This window comes from Python bivittatus, unplaced genomic scaffold (genome assembly GCF_059951505.1).
Source record: "Python bivittatus isolate LINGU-HERP-01145 unplaced genomic scaffold, Pbiv_v1 ctg000080_np1212, whole genome shotgun sequence".
NCBI lineage: Eukaryota > Metazoa > Chordata > Lepidosauria > Squamata > Pythonidae > Python > Python bivittatus.
In genome coordinates, this window is record NW_028277035.1 from 6,208,565 (window position 1) to 6,224,558 (window position 15,994).

General features: G+C 39.3%; 1 protein-coding gene across 2 annotated transcripts in view; it reads left to right on the forward strand.

Annotated features, from left to right (window-relative positions):
• GLP2R (glucagon like peptide 2 receptor) overlaps positions 1-3,102 on the forward strand; it is a 38,694-nt gene extending 35,592 nt beyond the window's left edge. For both annotated transcript variants that reach the window (XM_088133436.1, XM_007429523.4), the window contains exon 13: positions 482-3,102. In XM_088133436.1, coding sequence (XP_087989562.1) covers positions 482-796 — 315 coding nt within the window. In that variant the 3' untranslated portion in view covers positions 797-3,102. The remainder of the gene's footprint in view (positions 1-481) is intronic.
• Positions 3,103-15,994: the final 12,892 nt, after the last annotated feature.

Consider the following 15,994-nt stretch of genomic DNA (forward strand, 5'->3'; position numbering starts at 1 on the left):
CCTAGGAGGGCCTCTGTTTGTGGAGATAGGCTTCAGCCTGCCGATTCCTCCAGCAGAGTAGATCAGATGTAATCCAAATTGAAGGAGCAGATTCAAGAATTCTTTCCCTTCTGCTTTTCAGTGATTTTTTAATGCCCCTTTGCAAAATGGTGTGAAATGGTTTGTAGTGATATTGGGGGTGTTGGGAGGAAATGCATTCCTATTTCTACATCAGCTGGTCAGATGTCTTTCACTTGTCACGGGGAATTATTGAGGCAAGATGCAGACATGATTGAGAGATTCAGATGAATATGGGACTATATAATTTGGTGGATGTACTTACATTTAGATGTAGAGAGACAGAAATCAGTCATTCAGTAATCAGCCAATTGCCATGCTATTTTAGAACTATGGTAGCTGAACTCCAGCACATTTAGAAGGTACCCAGTTGGGAAAGGCCACTATAGTCCCAACTGTCAACTTCTTTTCCCTTTTTTTCCAGGTAAAGGCTGAATTACGCAAGCAGTGGTCCCGTTTCTTACTAGCATACCCCTTTGTCTGTATGCCCTGCTTTCTTGGAAAGAACATCAAACACCTGAGGAAATGTCCAAACAAACAGCATTTGAGCAATAACTCTTTCTCCCTTGAGGGGACGCAACCTTCGAAGAAGCAAGTGGCCAAGATGAGAACATGCTGTAATGTGGAACGAAGCCCTACAATAAAGCACAATCTCAGAGCAAGCATTTCCGACAGCAGCGAAGAAGAAATTGCAAATGGGGAGACCATTGAAGAGGCCCTGGAAGACAATGAGATTTAGAACATTAAGTGAAAAATGGATTCATTGGGATCTTAGATAATCTTTTGCGTGGAAGCCACTGGAATTAAAGATCCTATTGAAAGGGCAAGATGAAAACACTCTGGCACATTTTTTTCCAGCCATTTTGTCAGTAAAACAAATATTGGCATAAGCTGGGAACTGTACCAGATCACTTCTCTTGGTTCTGAGGAGCTGGATATGGTATCAAAATTACATGGGATAGATTGATCACACATACAGTAAGCGCCTGCCAGTTCCTCTGAAACTCCCAGTATTAAGTCCACCAGAGGCTAAATGCTGCTCTAACTGAACCAGGGATCGGATCCCATAAGGCCACACTTCAGGACTACAACACTTTTTATGATGCCACTGAAACGAGTAGTTAAATCCACCAAGTGAATAAAGGAACTGGTCTGAGAGTCAGTTTACTCACCATACATTTAGGTGCTTGCATGTATATATCTGAGAATATATTTTTCAGCCTTTGCTCAAATAATAGTTAAATCAGAGCTATCTGGTTTTAGGACACAGTTATTAATGCTTCACCTTTCAAGATACTTTGCAGACCTAATTTCTGTTATCCTACCGACATATCTATAAAGCAAATCATTATTACTTCCACTATACAGATAGAAAATTAGTTTGACTTACCCAGAGCAGAAAAATCTGAGAAGTTTAAAACTGCTGGATGAAAAGACAAAAAAAATGTGGGGGTGGTGGGGGGGTGGGGGTGGGGGGGAGACAGAGAGATAGGAGGTTCAGAGACTGCTGCTTGAACACATCTACTTCTCAAATAATCAAACAAGCTGAGATATAACTTAAAAAGGCAAGATGAGCAAGCAATCAAAGAAATTGGCAAGTGATTGGAAAGGGTCTAGTTAGGAATGTGTATTTGTTCTTAATGTTTTTGTTTTAAGGAAATAGGACCAAAGCTCTTACCTCTTTCATCTCTGCCTGTTTCTTCTCCAAGTTGTCCTCAACTGTATTTCTTCTCAGAAGAGACAAAATAGAGAAACTCCAAGCCCTAAACTAGCCCCAAGCTGCTGCATTCTGTCCCTGGGTTCATGAGCAAGGCTAGGTTTCCTCCTCCACCACCCTTGGTTCTGGGCTACTTTCAGTTCCTGTTTTTATTTTAGAAATGGGCCAGTAGATAGATGCTGCAGTGTTTTCCTTCCTTGCCAGTTGATGGCTTTTGCACTTGTTCCAAAGATTAGGTTTATCTAATAAGTGTGGAAACCATGGACATGACCGTTTTGTTAATTAAGGTGGGAACATTGCACATGACCCTTAGTTTAATCATAAGAATTAATCTCCATATCTCAGGTATCTATCATATTAAGATTTACACTATCTCATATAGTCATTGTAAAACAGGCATTTTACCCTTGGGAAGTTCAAAGACACCCCAACTTTGCCCATTCTCGTGATGCGAAGGTTTTTGTTTTTTTTTAATGGCAGGAATGAAGGAATCCAAAGTTAGTGTTTCATTAGCAGTAGAAAAGGGAGTGTGGTGAAATGAAAATGTTTACTCCTAATTAATAGAAGACTGCTGTTCCCAAAACAGAAAGAAAAGGAGGAAAAAGTTGCATTAGTGCATTTACCTTGATTCAAGAGAAAAAGCAAGGAATTAAATAAGATCAGAATCTGGAAAAAGGGCTAGAAACGGTCAATGTTCTAGACATGCTTGATTTAAGTGGAGAGAACAAGGCATGAAAAAAGAGAAAAGAATATGACAGGAATGGATGCTAAAATAGCTGTTGGATAATTTAATAGTCTGCAGAAGGGGTTGAAACCTGACTGAGCACAAGCTGCTTACTATGACATCCATGAGTATATAAGACCAAGGACTCTTGATAGACACTGACTAGATACACCCTTGGGCTAAGCTGTAATGTATGATTTATGAATGAATCTCCTATGGCTTAGTATTATGTATGAATGGGGTGGTTGTGGCTTATTCAAAATCTTGTGTATCCTATGTATCCTGCAAATAAGTTATAGATCAGATAAAAATATTTTTAGGAAATCTGTCTACTTTCACCTGTAAACTTTTGTAGCTGATTGTGGGATTCTAGAACTCTACAAAAGTTTTTGGGTTTTTTTGGGGGGGGGGGTGTTTCTCTTTTTTAACTTTAATTGCCTTGCACCAATTTTCCAGACTGTCATGAGTCTTGCCGTTTTTTCTCATCTCTTAGCACCAAGTATTGGTAAGGAAAAACATTATGTCATCATAGTTGATGAACCCCAAATGGCCATCTGAATTGCAAACACTGGGTGTATTCCAGAGAAACTTCATTCAAGCCCTACTGAAATTAATGGAACTTATTTCCATGTATCTCCATTTACAAGCATGCAGCCAACATGCTAAAAACATCAGCTCCTCTGAGACAAGCTTGTGCACTCTGGGATTCATCTCCTTGTTGAAATGCTGAAGTAATGTTTATACAAGGGAAGTTGGAGAAAATCCAACTCATCTCTGTTCTATATCATTATTCTGGTCAGATGAATCCTCAGATAATAAGCAAAAGTCTCCCTATAGTCAAGGAGGAATGAGTGGTTTGTACACAAAGTCCTTTAGCAGAGTTGCTACAAGCACTCTCTATTAAGTCAGGTAGTCAGAATATCGCCCAGCAGACTGTTACTTGTCTGTATGCATATGAAGGGAATGATAGTTTTAATTATCACCTGAAAGACACAGAATAAGTAAATATGCCATTGCTTTAGATCTACTTTGTTTGAAGTCCTGCAGAAAATTATTTTTCTATCATTAAATGTTCAAATAAAATAATTCAAAGCAAAATTGTTCTTAACATGATGAATACTGAATTTCATGTTACACATTGACTGTACACCATTCTACAGATACTAGCATGCCCAGATGTCTTTAATCTTTCATATGGAGAGAGAGAGAGAAAGAGATTATATTTCTGAAGTCGTCTCCTGATATTTTTTCTTTTGAAGTGAAAGCAATCTGACTTCCACTCAAGCTCAGACTCAGAAATTGTCAGAATCAAGCAGCTGCTGGAATCTATGCCGGACACTCTGTCTCCAGCATGTTGTCTGCCACTAATATTACTACTTGCCATTCCAGTAAGCAGGCTGAGAATCACAGTAAGAAAAGCTGCAGATGTTTGGAGAAACTTTCCAGATTGTGGAATTGTTCATAGGATCAAATTCTGTCTTCTAAACTGTGTTAATTTTTTTTTTGCAGAACTCACAATTTATCACCTACTTTGCCCTCTAGCCACAAAGGTGGATGGTCCTTGTTTTTCCAAAAGGTGCAACCTATTAAGGCTTCATTTAGCAACCTTTCCAAGCTGATACAAAAACTACCAGAAAAATTATCTGCTGAGATCTCTGACTGCAGCAATCTTCAGTCTCTGGCCTCTGTTGCCTCTTCCCAATATGTTTGCCAGTATGTTTCTTCTGTCGTGTGTGTGTGTGTGTGTGTTTATGTGAATATGTTTGTTGGATGTCCTTTGTTGCATACATGTGCCTAAAATGGAAAGGCATATCGATATGGCTCGCATACTGTATTATATACAGAGGATGTGTTTCTAAGAAAGAAGCATACAGAAGGAACTGAAATTCTTTTGCCTGAAAACCTGGAGCTGGGAAATGTAGATAATTCTCATCTCTGAAATGATAGAACCAATCCTAGTAAGTACTGCACGGTGATATTGCAATAATCATAAAATCCAAGATTTTTATAGTACAAAGAAGTACTATAAAACAAACTTTTTTTGTTTTTGTTTATAAATGTTATTAAAAGTTTTAAAGAGAACAAAAACTAACACAAACTAATACAGAATAAAGAGAACGAAGAAGGAAAGACAAAGAAAAAACAAAAGTGCAGAAAGAAAGAATAAAAAGAAATAGAAGGAAGACACTTCTGATTTCTTTTGCAGCAAATCCAGGTATGATTACAAAGTTATCTCTTACTCTATGATTACCAAAAAAAAAAAAAAAGCTCACTCTTTTCTATTATCCATTTTTTTTTCTAATCATCAGAACCACAAGTCATAAGTGCATTTTTTTCCCATTGCATGCAAAAAGTCTATAAGGGGTTTCCAGTTAGCCATAAATGTAGATATTGCCTTTTCTCTAATCAAGGACATTAATTTAGCCATCTCTGCAAGTTCCATCAGCTTCACCAACCATTCCTCCATTGTGGGTAGCGGTATAAGCATCCATTGTAACCACAGGGATGACAACATCTGTGTCGTAATGTCATGATGCCAGCTCCACCTTTTTGTACTTGTGTTGCAACATAGTACAACAGTCCATAAACAGTGGAGTTTGTGTTGCAATGGACGCTCCAACCCTTAGATGGGTGAGTGTTTTCTGTTGGAGGTTGCAACTCAAACTTAGAAGTGACGAAATGGTTGCAGGAGGCCTTCCCGTTACACAATGACATTTCCAAGGGTGGGGTTGGGGTTGGCAACTGGCCTGTTTGGAGAGATTGGTGGGGTGGGGGGCATCTGGGAGCATTAGGATGATTTTAAGAGCCCACCCTTATTTTCATAGGTTGGGGCCAAAAAAGATGTTGCTACAATACAATCTAGCCATTTTCCTATCAAATTTCAGTGACACGCTTTCAGTGTGCTTTGGGGGCCATATGTGGCCCATGAGTGGTGGTTGACTACTCCTTCACCATACTAATTTAGTTTTAAAGCTAAACTAATTTAATTATTATGAAAAAATGTCCACCCACATAAAAAACAAAGCAAAACAAATTCAGAAAGAAACTCACCCTGCTGTTTTATTATATGTGCAGGATATATTTGTTACTTCATGTCTGTATGTTTATTGGGGACAAATGTAAGTTCAAAGAAATGTGGATGTGTCCTGCAACCACTGATTGGCTGAAATTAATTTCTTAAAAAAGCTGTTAATGCTACATATTTACAGAAAGATTATGCAGTGTTATACAACTTTGGGTCCTCTTGCAATTTTGGGCTACAACTACCACAATCTCTTGTCATTGGCCTGCTGGTTGGGATTGATGGAAACTGTAGTCTAAAACATAAGAGTTAGAAGAGGCCATTAGATCAACAAGTCCAACCCTCTGCTGAGTTCGGGAATCCAAATTAAAGCAACCAAAGATGGTTATCCAGCTTCCATCTGAATATCTCCACAGCATGGAATCCCACCGCCTCTGGGGGGTTGTACTTTGAACTGCTCTTATAAACAAGTTTTTTCTAACATTCAATCTGAATTTGGCTTCCTGCAACTGAAATTCATTCCTGTCCTGTGTTCTGGAACGAGAGAGAGCAAGTCTTGAGATTCTTCTTTGCAAATCCTTTCAGTATTTCAAGTTATTTTGGCCCCCCTCAGTTTTCTCTCCTTAAGGCTAAACATGCCCGGTTCTTCAACCTTTCTTCATGGGATTTCCTCTCCAATCCCCAGAGTAAAGAGGAACAATTACTTCCTGTAATATGGAAACCCTTGATGCATCTTAAAATTGCATGTGCCCTCCTGTAACTCTATCATGCTGTTTGAAATCAACTACTCTTTCACAATCATTTTCTTAAATATTACCAAGCCAGATAGCTCCCATTTAATATCTCCACATCTGAGTTCTATTTCCTAACCGAAGAACTGCACTTATCTTTGTTAAATTTCCTTCTGTTATTTTCAGCTTATTTTTCTAACTTAACAAGTTGGTTTTGAATTTTACTTCTATCTTCAAGAGTATATTAGTCATCCCACCCAATTTTGTGTCATCTGCAAATTTGATAAACATTTTCTCTATTTCTTTATTCAAATCTTTAATAAAAATATTGAAACACACAGGTCCCAGAACTGAATCTTTTGGCTCCTTACTTAATACCTCTCTCCAGTTCAGTGAGGAATCAATGATGAGCATTTTTTCAGTAAGATTTTTGAGCCATTTAATGTATACACTTTAGTTATATACTAAAGTGGTATACACTTTAGGTATCCACTTAATTTCATGGCATTTAACTCATATTTGATTTAGTCGACTAATCAGAATGAGATGGGATACTTTGTCAAATAAACTGCTGAAATCAGAAATATGTTAGAACATCACTACAATCTAAAAGATTAGCATGACAATATTCATGCTAACTTAATTTCTGCAGTGTTTACAAAACTCACCAGGCCAAACATAGTCCTGGTGAGGTGCAGACCATTTCTGATTCCAGAAATCAAATTTCTCCCATCGACATCATCTACATAATCAGTTATTCACCTGGAGTATTTTTCTTTCCTTTTCCATGGACTAAAAGGACAAGAAAAGTTTTCTTCCTTCAAAACCTAGGGTGAACCACTCCTAACTATTATTTGTGCCCATACAGAATAACAGGAAGGGACAATTGTCACTGGGCTTAATAAGCCTCAGGAGGAGTCCTCTCACATCCCTGTTCCTTGCTTCAGGCAAACAGCATGCTTCACAAGTCAGTGGGTTCACGTATTTGCTTTATTCATATCATAGTAGTGAGTCACCAAATATTAAGATTCTTCTCTTTGTTTTCTTACAGAATACAGCTGCATCCCCTGTGCCCTTCAGGGATCGACTGACCTATGTCATGTTCTCAGTGTCACTTTCTGTTTCTCCTGTGAGGCTTAAAAACTATTCTTGGTTTCAGCAATGCTGAATATATTCAACATCTCTTCTGGTTGTTATTGAGCTTGTCCCTCTTTAGGTTCTTTTCCTTATAGAAAGTTGCTTTTTGCAAGCACTGCTCCAAACTTGTAGTTCCTGAAAGTATATGTCAGATTCTTCTTAGTCAGGACACAAACATGCCATAAGCATTGCATATCATGACTGCAGATTCCTGTCCATTCATTTTCATTTTTGTTTCTCAAAGTTCCACTAGTAGAAAGCTTCTTTTTCATCTTGCTCCCTTCACAGGACTCCTCTGAACTTTAATGGCTAGTTTCTGTTTGCGTTCCCTGTTCGGGAACCCTCAATGATGCTCGGGAGGACACCAAGTTGCTAAACCTGGTACTTTTCTTTTTGCTAATTTATTATGAAATAAGAACAAAGTTGGGGGGTGGGATGGGAATGGGGAGGATTGTGTGACTGCCAGGCACTGTGTGTGAAAGCATTTTCTATGGGCTCATGGAAATTGTAAAAGTGGGGTGAAATAGTGCCTGCCTTCCAGGAAAAGTAATAAAATGTAAATTACATGGGATTAAAAGATTTAGCTCTTCAGTTATAGGTTGTATCAACAGATTATTTTCTTGCAGAATATTGAAACTAAATCCAGAGGAGGAAATAGTATGGCCTAAAATCAGCACTGTTGGCCTTGCAGCTCTAATGAGAAGATTTTCTGGTTGATGTTTCAAATCAAATTAGAATATATAAGAATTCTGAAAGGAGATTTGATCATTTGGAAATAAGATATCTGACACAGTAGGTAGAAAGTATGTGGCAAAACTGTCAGTCTGATTAAAATACCAATGAAAGAGCTGGGACAGGATGCAGGTACTAAATAAACATTTAAAATGTAAGTCCAGAAAGTCTTTCTTTTTCCTTCTCCTTTTGGATGCCAATTATTTTTTATTTCTATAAACCTCCCCCTACATTAAAAATTGAGGGATAGGGTGAAATTGATTATCTGTCGGTTCACGGAAGAAAACAGAAAGTACTTTTGCCAGCAGAAATAATCCACAGGGTTTGCTACACATGATGAGGAGATTGCAAGTAGCTAAGATGTCTTTAAAAGGAGATCAAGCAAATGCCTGGAGGAGGATCTTTTCATCTAAGGCTCTTAGCCATGATGGTGGAGTAGACCATCTATCTTCAGCTGCATGATGTCACAGAAAACTTGTTGCCTGAAGGCAAAGGAATGGGAGATCGCAAGAGTGAAGGTCTCTTAATGTATACTCTATTGATGGGCAAAATAGAAGGAACCCCCCCAAAAAGAAGAACACAGAGTGTCAGCAGGAGCAGTTATGCTGCAGCTAACAACAGGAATAATAAGCATACTTTTAGCTTTCAAGAAAATTTAGAACTGAGAACAAATAATTAGGATCATGAGTTGAGTATCTGCAAAAAAATTCTTAAATGCCTTCCAGGAGCATGCAGAACTTCACAATCAAATAGCCTTTTATATTTTCCAATAAGGGTTACTGTTATCAGTCTTCCCTGCATGGTAATCATGATCTTATTATTTGGCAAATAAAATAAAATATCTAATCAGTAATCATAGCCAGTGAAAATGCAGTATTCTAAGCAAATACAATTTTTACATCTTTTTGACATGTGTAACCATCACCACGTTAAATCTGGCTACCTTAAAAACTGTTTAGAGAAGGAACCACAATATTCTCATTGAATTTGCTTCAAGTGAATTAGATGGCCTTTACTATTCTTTTGGCACTTTAGATATTTCATTGCAACAAGTCTAAGCATAATCTATTAAGATCACCACTACAAAATGCAAAATGTTGGCTTCCTTTCACAAGTAAGTTTTTTGAAGTAAGAGAATGAATATATCTCTAGGGTCAAACGGAAGTCACGATACTATAAGCAAATAAACCCAAAAGATCCAATTTATAGTGAATATTCAAAAGATGAAAAATCTGATTTGCACTGTTTGGAATACACATTTTCAGTGACATGTATGGTAAAAGTAAAGATATAGACAGAAAAGTCCTTAGCAAATGCCACAGGAATCTGTGGGTTTGGTGTAAATGTATTCAAAGAGCAGTTTTCAGAAATGTAGAAGCTACCTCAGTTTGCAACTGTAAATGAAAACAAATTTTGCTATTTTGGAGGGGAGAGGTGTAATATATTTCTAATAATACATCTAGGAAGATATATCTAATTGTTTTATATAGAGAGAATGAGCCTATGCACTCAAAATGATTAGTGCAGACTAATTTTCAATACTTTTTCCATCCAGTTTAAGTTAAGAAAAGTGCTGAAATTTCTGACAGTGCTTGCTCTCTGCTGGTTAGAAGTCCCCATTCTATTCTTTTTTTTTCTTTTTTCTTTAGTTAAAAAGTAGCTTTTACATAATGCAGCTAACACTGTGCAGTACACTAAGCCCAAGCAAGCTTTCAGAAACAAGGTAGTCCTTTCAACAACATACTTCTATATGTTTAAAATTGAAAATAAAAGGCATTGGATCTTTGTTTTGAGACATTTTGTAAGAACTAGGAAGCATTGAAAGTTAAAGTATGTCTCAAATCTATGTATGGCATTAGATATTAGATCCTAATAGAATGAGGGCTATAATAGTTTGGTTTTTTTTAATTAAAAATAACTAAATTTCATGGGTTATAATTCTCATCACCCCTTGGTATTGTGCAATGTTGTCTGTTAAACATCAACAATTTTTCCAGTGTTTGTCTCCCATTTTCTTTGTTACCAGATAACTTGGGAGGTCTCTCTTCGCACAGAGATAGGAAAGTGAGCTGGGGTGGAAGGGCTGCTAAATTCAACTGTCTGCTACTTGGAACTTGAGAACATTTCCTCTCAAGCTTTCATTCCTTTCCCCAAGCTTCAGAAGATTCATCAAGAAATCACTTGAATTTAAGCCAGACTAAATTCCACAGCAGACTTGATGAAAACTAGAGCAAAACTGCACTTCTTCTGACATTCAGTCCTCAAATGATACCTATAACAGATCATCATGCTCCAAGCTGGAGACTAGTTCTGCCTGTCAGGAAGCTATCTTTGACCTTGTACATCAAGAGGAGAGCCTTCGTATTCCTAGCAATATACAGGTAGTCCCCAGGTTAAGAACACCCAGGTTATAGATGGCCCATAATTAAGTACAGAACCTACTGTAGCAAAATTCGAGTTAAATACACAATGATTCCAGTTAAATACACAACGGTTCGAGTTCATTACGCAGTACCACTTATACAGTATTATAAATAATACTGTTCTGGCTTAGATACCAATTCGACTTAAGGACAGACCTTGGGAATGGACCTGATTCTTAAACTGGGGACTACCAGCAAAATTTCCACGTGAATCACAGCCATCTGAAAAATGAGTTCTCCCTCCCTTGCTGCCAGCCACTCCACTCCACGATGGCTCCCAAATGCACAGGGAATTGAAAGACACAAAATGGCCATTGCATGGGAAATTCACAGTGAGAGGACCAATTCCCTCATAGATATATCATCCTGAACACCAGCAATTTCCAGGTTTGGAAGGAGAAAGCAATTTCTTCCTCAAACTTTCTTTTCAGCACCTCCTCCCAAATGCAGACTTGTCTGAAAAATCTGTTTGAGTATTTGGAATAATACCATTTGAAATCCTTGTTCATGCCCGAAGCATGACAATAACCATTTAGAATCCTTGTTTATCCCCAGGAATGCATGCCCAGAAAAAAGAAGAGGAAGATTGAGAGAAAGGCCAGGTTAGCCTCCTCTCCCCCCTTCCCAGTTTCTCTTATTGAATTCTGGAAGGAGAACAGCTGCCACATTCCCCACAGTTTCTCCCCTCCTTGGGATTCCAAACATAACTGCTGGGCTGACATGCAATTCTTTTTAAAGAAACTTCTAGATGTTGCTAAACCACAATTCTAAGCAGGTCTGGCCAACATGATCCATGGTGAGGCAAGTTAGTAGTTGTAGCTTAGCAATAGCTGGAGGACCTTCTACTTTCCATCTCTATACAAAAAGGGGAATAGGGATTGGGAAAGAAATTCATTGCTGAGGCCACATGTGTGTGTTGAGGCAGAGGCTGATGACCAGAACTATCCTTTGTATGCTGAACAAGCCCTGACAGGGACAATTACCGGGGGGGGGGGGGGGGGCAACTTCATTCATTTCTAATATTTCTATGGTTCTGTCCTCCATAACTGCTTCAAGCAGAGTATGACAGAAGTAGAAGTTAAAAATATTAAGATAGTGACAATTAATATGTATTGCAGCAGCAACAACCAGCAGAGGCTGATCATAAATGAAAACCTAACAACTGCCAAATGTTAGTTTTTTCAGAAATTCAGTTGGGAGGAGGTGGTACTTATATGTTGGGATAGGCTTTTCCACAGAAGGGACATCCCCACTGAAAAGACCTTGCGGCAAGGTCTCCATAAGTGGAATTGCTTTGGAAATAGGGCCCTTCAAAGAGGGGCTCCCAGTTACTCTAGGATAAGCAGATTCACTTTGGAGCAAGGAGACCTGGAGGTAGCCAGTCCTGGAGCCATGTTGCCCTTAAAAGGTGATAACCAGCAAATTCATCTGCCACAGACACTTTAATTTGGATTCCTGCACTAAGCAGAAGGTTGGAGTAGATAGTCTAAAGGACCCTTCCATGGTTCTCCAGCCAACCAAATCCTTATTATCCATTTGGAGGGCATAATGAATAGCTTGGAGGAAGTAGAATTGCATGTCCCTATCATTCACTCAGGGGCCATTTCTAAAGTGACACCCTGTCAGTTCTAATCCTGCAGACCACAATTCAGTTGTATTTATTACATATTTAATGATGACCTGTTTTATTTCAGAGAGGGCCAAGTTTTAATTCTGCATTTTGTTTGAAGGGAGGCAAATTGTTGAAGATAATGGATAGCATCTAGCAAAGAGGAATAACTGGCATTTGGTTCTGGTTTGCTTTTTATGGATATCAGTTGTATTTTAGGAGTTCTGCCTTTAAAATGTGTTTACAGGTAGTCCTCACTTAATGTCCATTAAGCGGCATTCGTCCGTTCAGCAGCCATTTGAAGTTACTTACACTGAAAAAATGGAGTCTGTATATTGCAGTCCCCCATGGTCATGTGATAAAAATTTGAGCTAACCTGCATTTATGACTGCTTCCTCTGCCACTCTCGCCACCTCCCAGCTGACCTTCATCGCCTTTGTCTGCCTCCCCTCTGCTGGGCTTCCCATCCTGGCCATGTGCGGGGAGGCGCTGCAGCTCTGGGGCTGCTTGCACCCTTGCACACACCCCACACCTGGCAGCAGCCACCCCCAGCCCTGTCATGCCTCACCAGCCACTCATGCACCCTCTCCCACCTGGCAGCAGCCACTTACCTACCTGCCTGCCTGCGAGCCACTTGGGACTTGCAACTACCTGCTGGCTTCCCCAATGACTTTGCTTGTTGGAAGCCACCTTTTCAGGAACTGCACTGCCAAAATTCCAGTTGTGTTGGTGGCTCAGAAACTGCCAACACCCAAAATAAAAATGGTTTTCACAGCCTGCGTGTAGCCCCTAAGTTGGGGTACCCACTCTTGTATTCTTTATTAACACATAGAAAGGGGTAGCTATGTTTGCTTCTCGTGTTTGCAGACATACTTCAAGTCTTTGGTGGCTAACAGCCTGACTTCTATGTGCCAAGTTTATTTTACCAGGATTTTCTGAGGCTTCAAGTAGGTCTAAACCAGGATTTTCTTGAAATTTCATCCCTCAGATGATTACTTCTGCTGAGACAACAAAGACTGGAGAGCAAACAGATTGCGACAGGTGCCAATGAATAGATGTCTCTTCACCTTAAGGCAAAGACTTGTGACTTTAAGCAAAGAGAGAACCTGCCCGCAAGATTAAAGCTCAGGAAAATGTAACCTGACAACTTCCTCAAAGATGAACCATGTTCAGCTTTTGGTAAGTTATTCCAAAACATCTTGAAGGTAAATTACTTTTGTTGCAGCATATGTTTTTTGCAGGGAACAGCCTATCTGCACAGAAAATAAATTTGGTGCAAATGAAAAAGAGAATCTGTATCATACTACACAACTCCAAAGCATCACTTTTCTCATTAGTCAGGAAATAAAACTAAGCCAGGTCTTGTATACCAAAAAAAGAGCAATTGCTGAACAGTAAAACTGTAGTTCATCAGTAGTACAGCGATCCTGAGTTGAACGCTCTGCTTACAGTCTTTCTGTAGGATTAGTTCAGATTACTCAACTCCTTCGTAGAACCCAGGGATTCCAGAAAGCACCTCTAAGTCTTTGGGGTGAAGTGTGCTGTAAATCAAAATAATATGTGCTACATAGAAAAGTGTATCTATACCTTTAAGACAATTGTGAAGTGAGCCAGCATGGTATAATGGTTACAATGCTGGGCTAGGATCAGGGAGATCCACCCACATTCAACAGGGGCAGCAGAGTCCACAGGCATTAGAAAGGGTCAATTCCCTCTTGATCTGCCAAGGAGGAAGAACTAGAACATCCCAATGGATTGACTGAACAGGATTTATAGATTCTCTTTGGAGGACCCAAGCCATATAGGGCTTTTTTTTTTTTTTGGTAGTAACGACTAGTATCTTGAATCTGACCCAGAAACAAACTGCTAGCCAATGCAACTCCTGTAATATTGGTGTAGTACTGGCATGCAGCTCTCACCCAACATATGGGCCACCACATTTTGCACTAGTTGAAGTTTCTGAGTATTCTTCAAGGACAGCCACCCCAAGTTGAGAGCTTTGGAGTATTTCAATTTTGAAGGAATAAGAATGAGATATTCTTACTAAAGCTTCCCACTATGAAAAAAGAAACAAAACCCACATCCAGCCCACTAGCTGAAGCATAGCTTCTGCCTGAAGAAGCCATGAGCAGGAGGATCCCTAAATTATGGACTTGTTCCTTCAAGAAGAGTACAATGCCATCCAGAGTTAAAGTAAGAACTACCAGAGAATCTGCTGATTTCTGGAGAAACAGCTACTCTGTCTTGTGGTAATTCATTTACAGTCTATTTTGTCCCATCCAAATCCTTTACTCATCAGGTCAGAACATCTGCATACATCTGCCAAATAGCTCAAAATGGAGGTGTATAACTGAATATCATCTGCATATTGATCCTACCTCACTTCAAACCAATGAATGACCTCTCCCAGTAGATTTATATAGATGTTAAACAGCATGGGAAAGAGCACTGTGCCTTATAGCACCCCATATTGGAGTGGCAATAAGCTCAACCATTCCTTCCCCACTAATATCACCTGGAGCAGCCCACTCAGAAAAAAAGCAGAAATATTATAAAACAGTGACTCCAACTCCTTACCCTTGCAGGCCCTCCAGAAAGATACCCTTGTTGATGGTATCCAGCACCACTGTTTGGACTGGGTGAAAGTTGTCTATCAATACCGAATAGAGAAATGTCCTCTTCAAGTGGAGGCACACCATTGTCTTTTTCACTATCCCTCCCTCAAAAAGGCATTAATCATCTCCTGAATCCACCCACTCTCTGGCTGCCTGAAGGAGCCAAATGGGGTAAAGATTCAACCCAGGGATGGCCAAGATCATGCTGCAGAAGACTCTGTCCACTTCATCAGATTCTACAAGCTTGAGAATCCTAATTACTTCTTTTGATTCTGCCCATGTGAAGTCAAGATCTGAACAAATGTGAATGATTTCATTAGTGAAATATTTAACAAACCTGTTGCAGCAGCCTGAAGGAAGGTCTTCCAGCTCACCTTTCCCACACAGATACAGGTCACCTGCTGCAGAATGTCATTCTACTGGTGCAATAAAGGTGAAGTAGTGATGTCTTGCCACCCTTATCCTTACAGTGTAGAAAAAAGCTTGTGCCTAGAGTATATGAAAGAAGATTATCATGTAAGCTGCCCAGATGTCCTGCAGAAAAGATTTTATTTTTAAGAAATAAAATCAACTGTAACAGAAACCAGTATTATGAAGGCAACTGGAAATGAGCAGACAAGCCAGGTGACCAGTCCATGAACCCTGACCAGAGTCAGTAATATTACCTGTTTCTGTGTATATCATAACACTGAAAAAGGTTAATGTGAAGAATGATGCCCACTGAAGACAACCATAGGAAGTAGACAGACTCAGTCAGTGAAATCCAGATACTCTGCACCACGAGTTGGTAGCTTGGCTTCCTTTGTGCTCTACCGCCACCACTACAAATGGTCAACAATAGTACTACAACAACTAACTCTCCAAGATATCAGTACAAATAAAGTTCCATTAATTCAAATAATGTCTCTCTGTATTGCCTTTTGGTTCTTAGTAATATTTTTTCTGTAAAGTATACTGTACTCATATTGAAACCTTATGAAAAAGGGCTCTCAGTTTCTCTCATCTTTATTTCCTTACATTTGGAAGCCAAAGGGATGACAAGGAAAATGATGTTCATGAACCTTCACACATTTCTCTCATTTCTGTTATTGTTGAAAGACATTGGGCAGGCATTCTGTGTCCTTAAGTGTCGAGGCCATAAAGATATGGGAGGAAGTGACCCCAATCTGCTAGCCTTCAGAACACCGTTTAGCTGCTCTGCTGATACCTCTGCATTCCATGAAACAA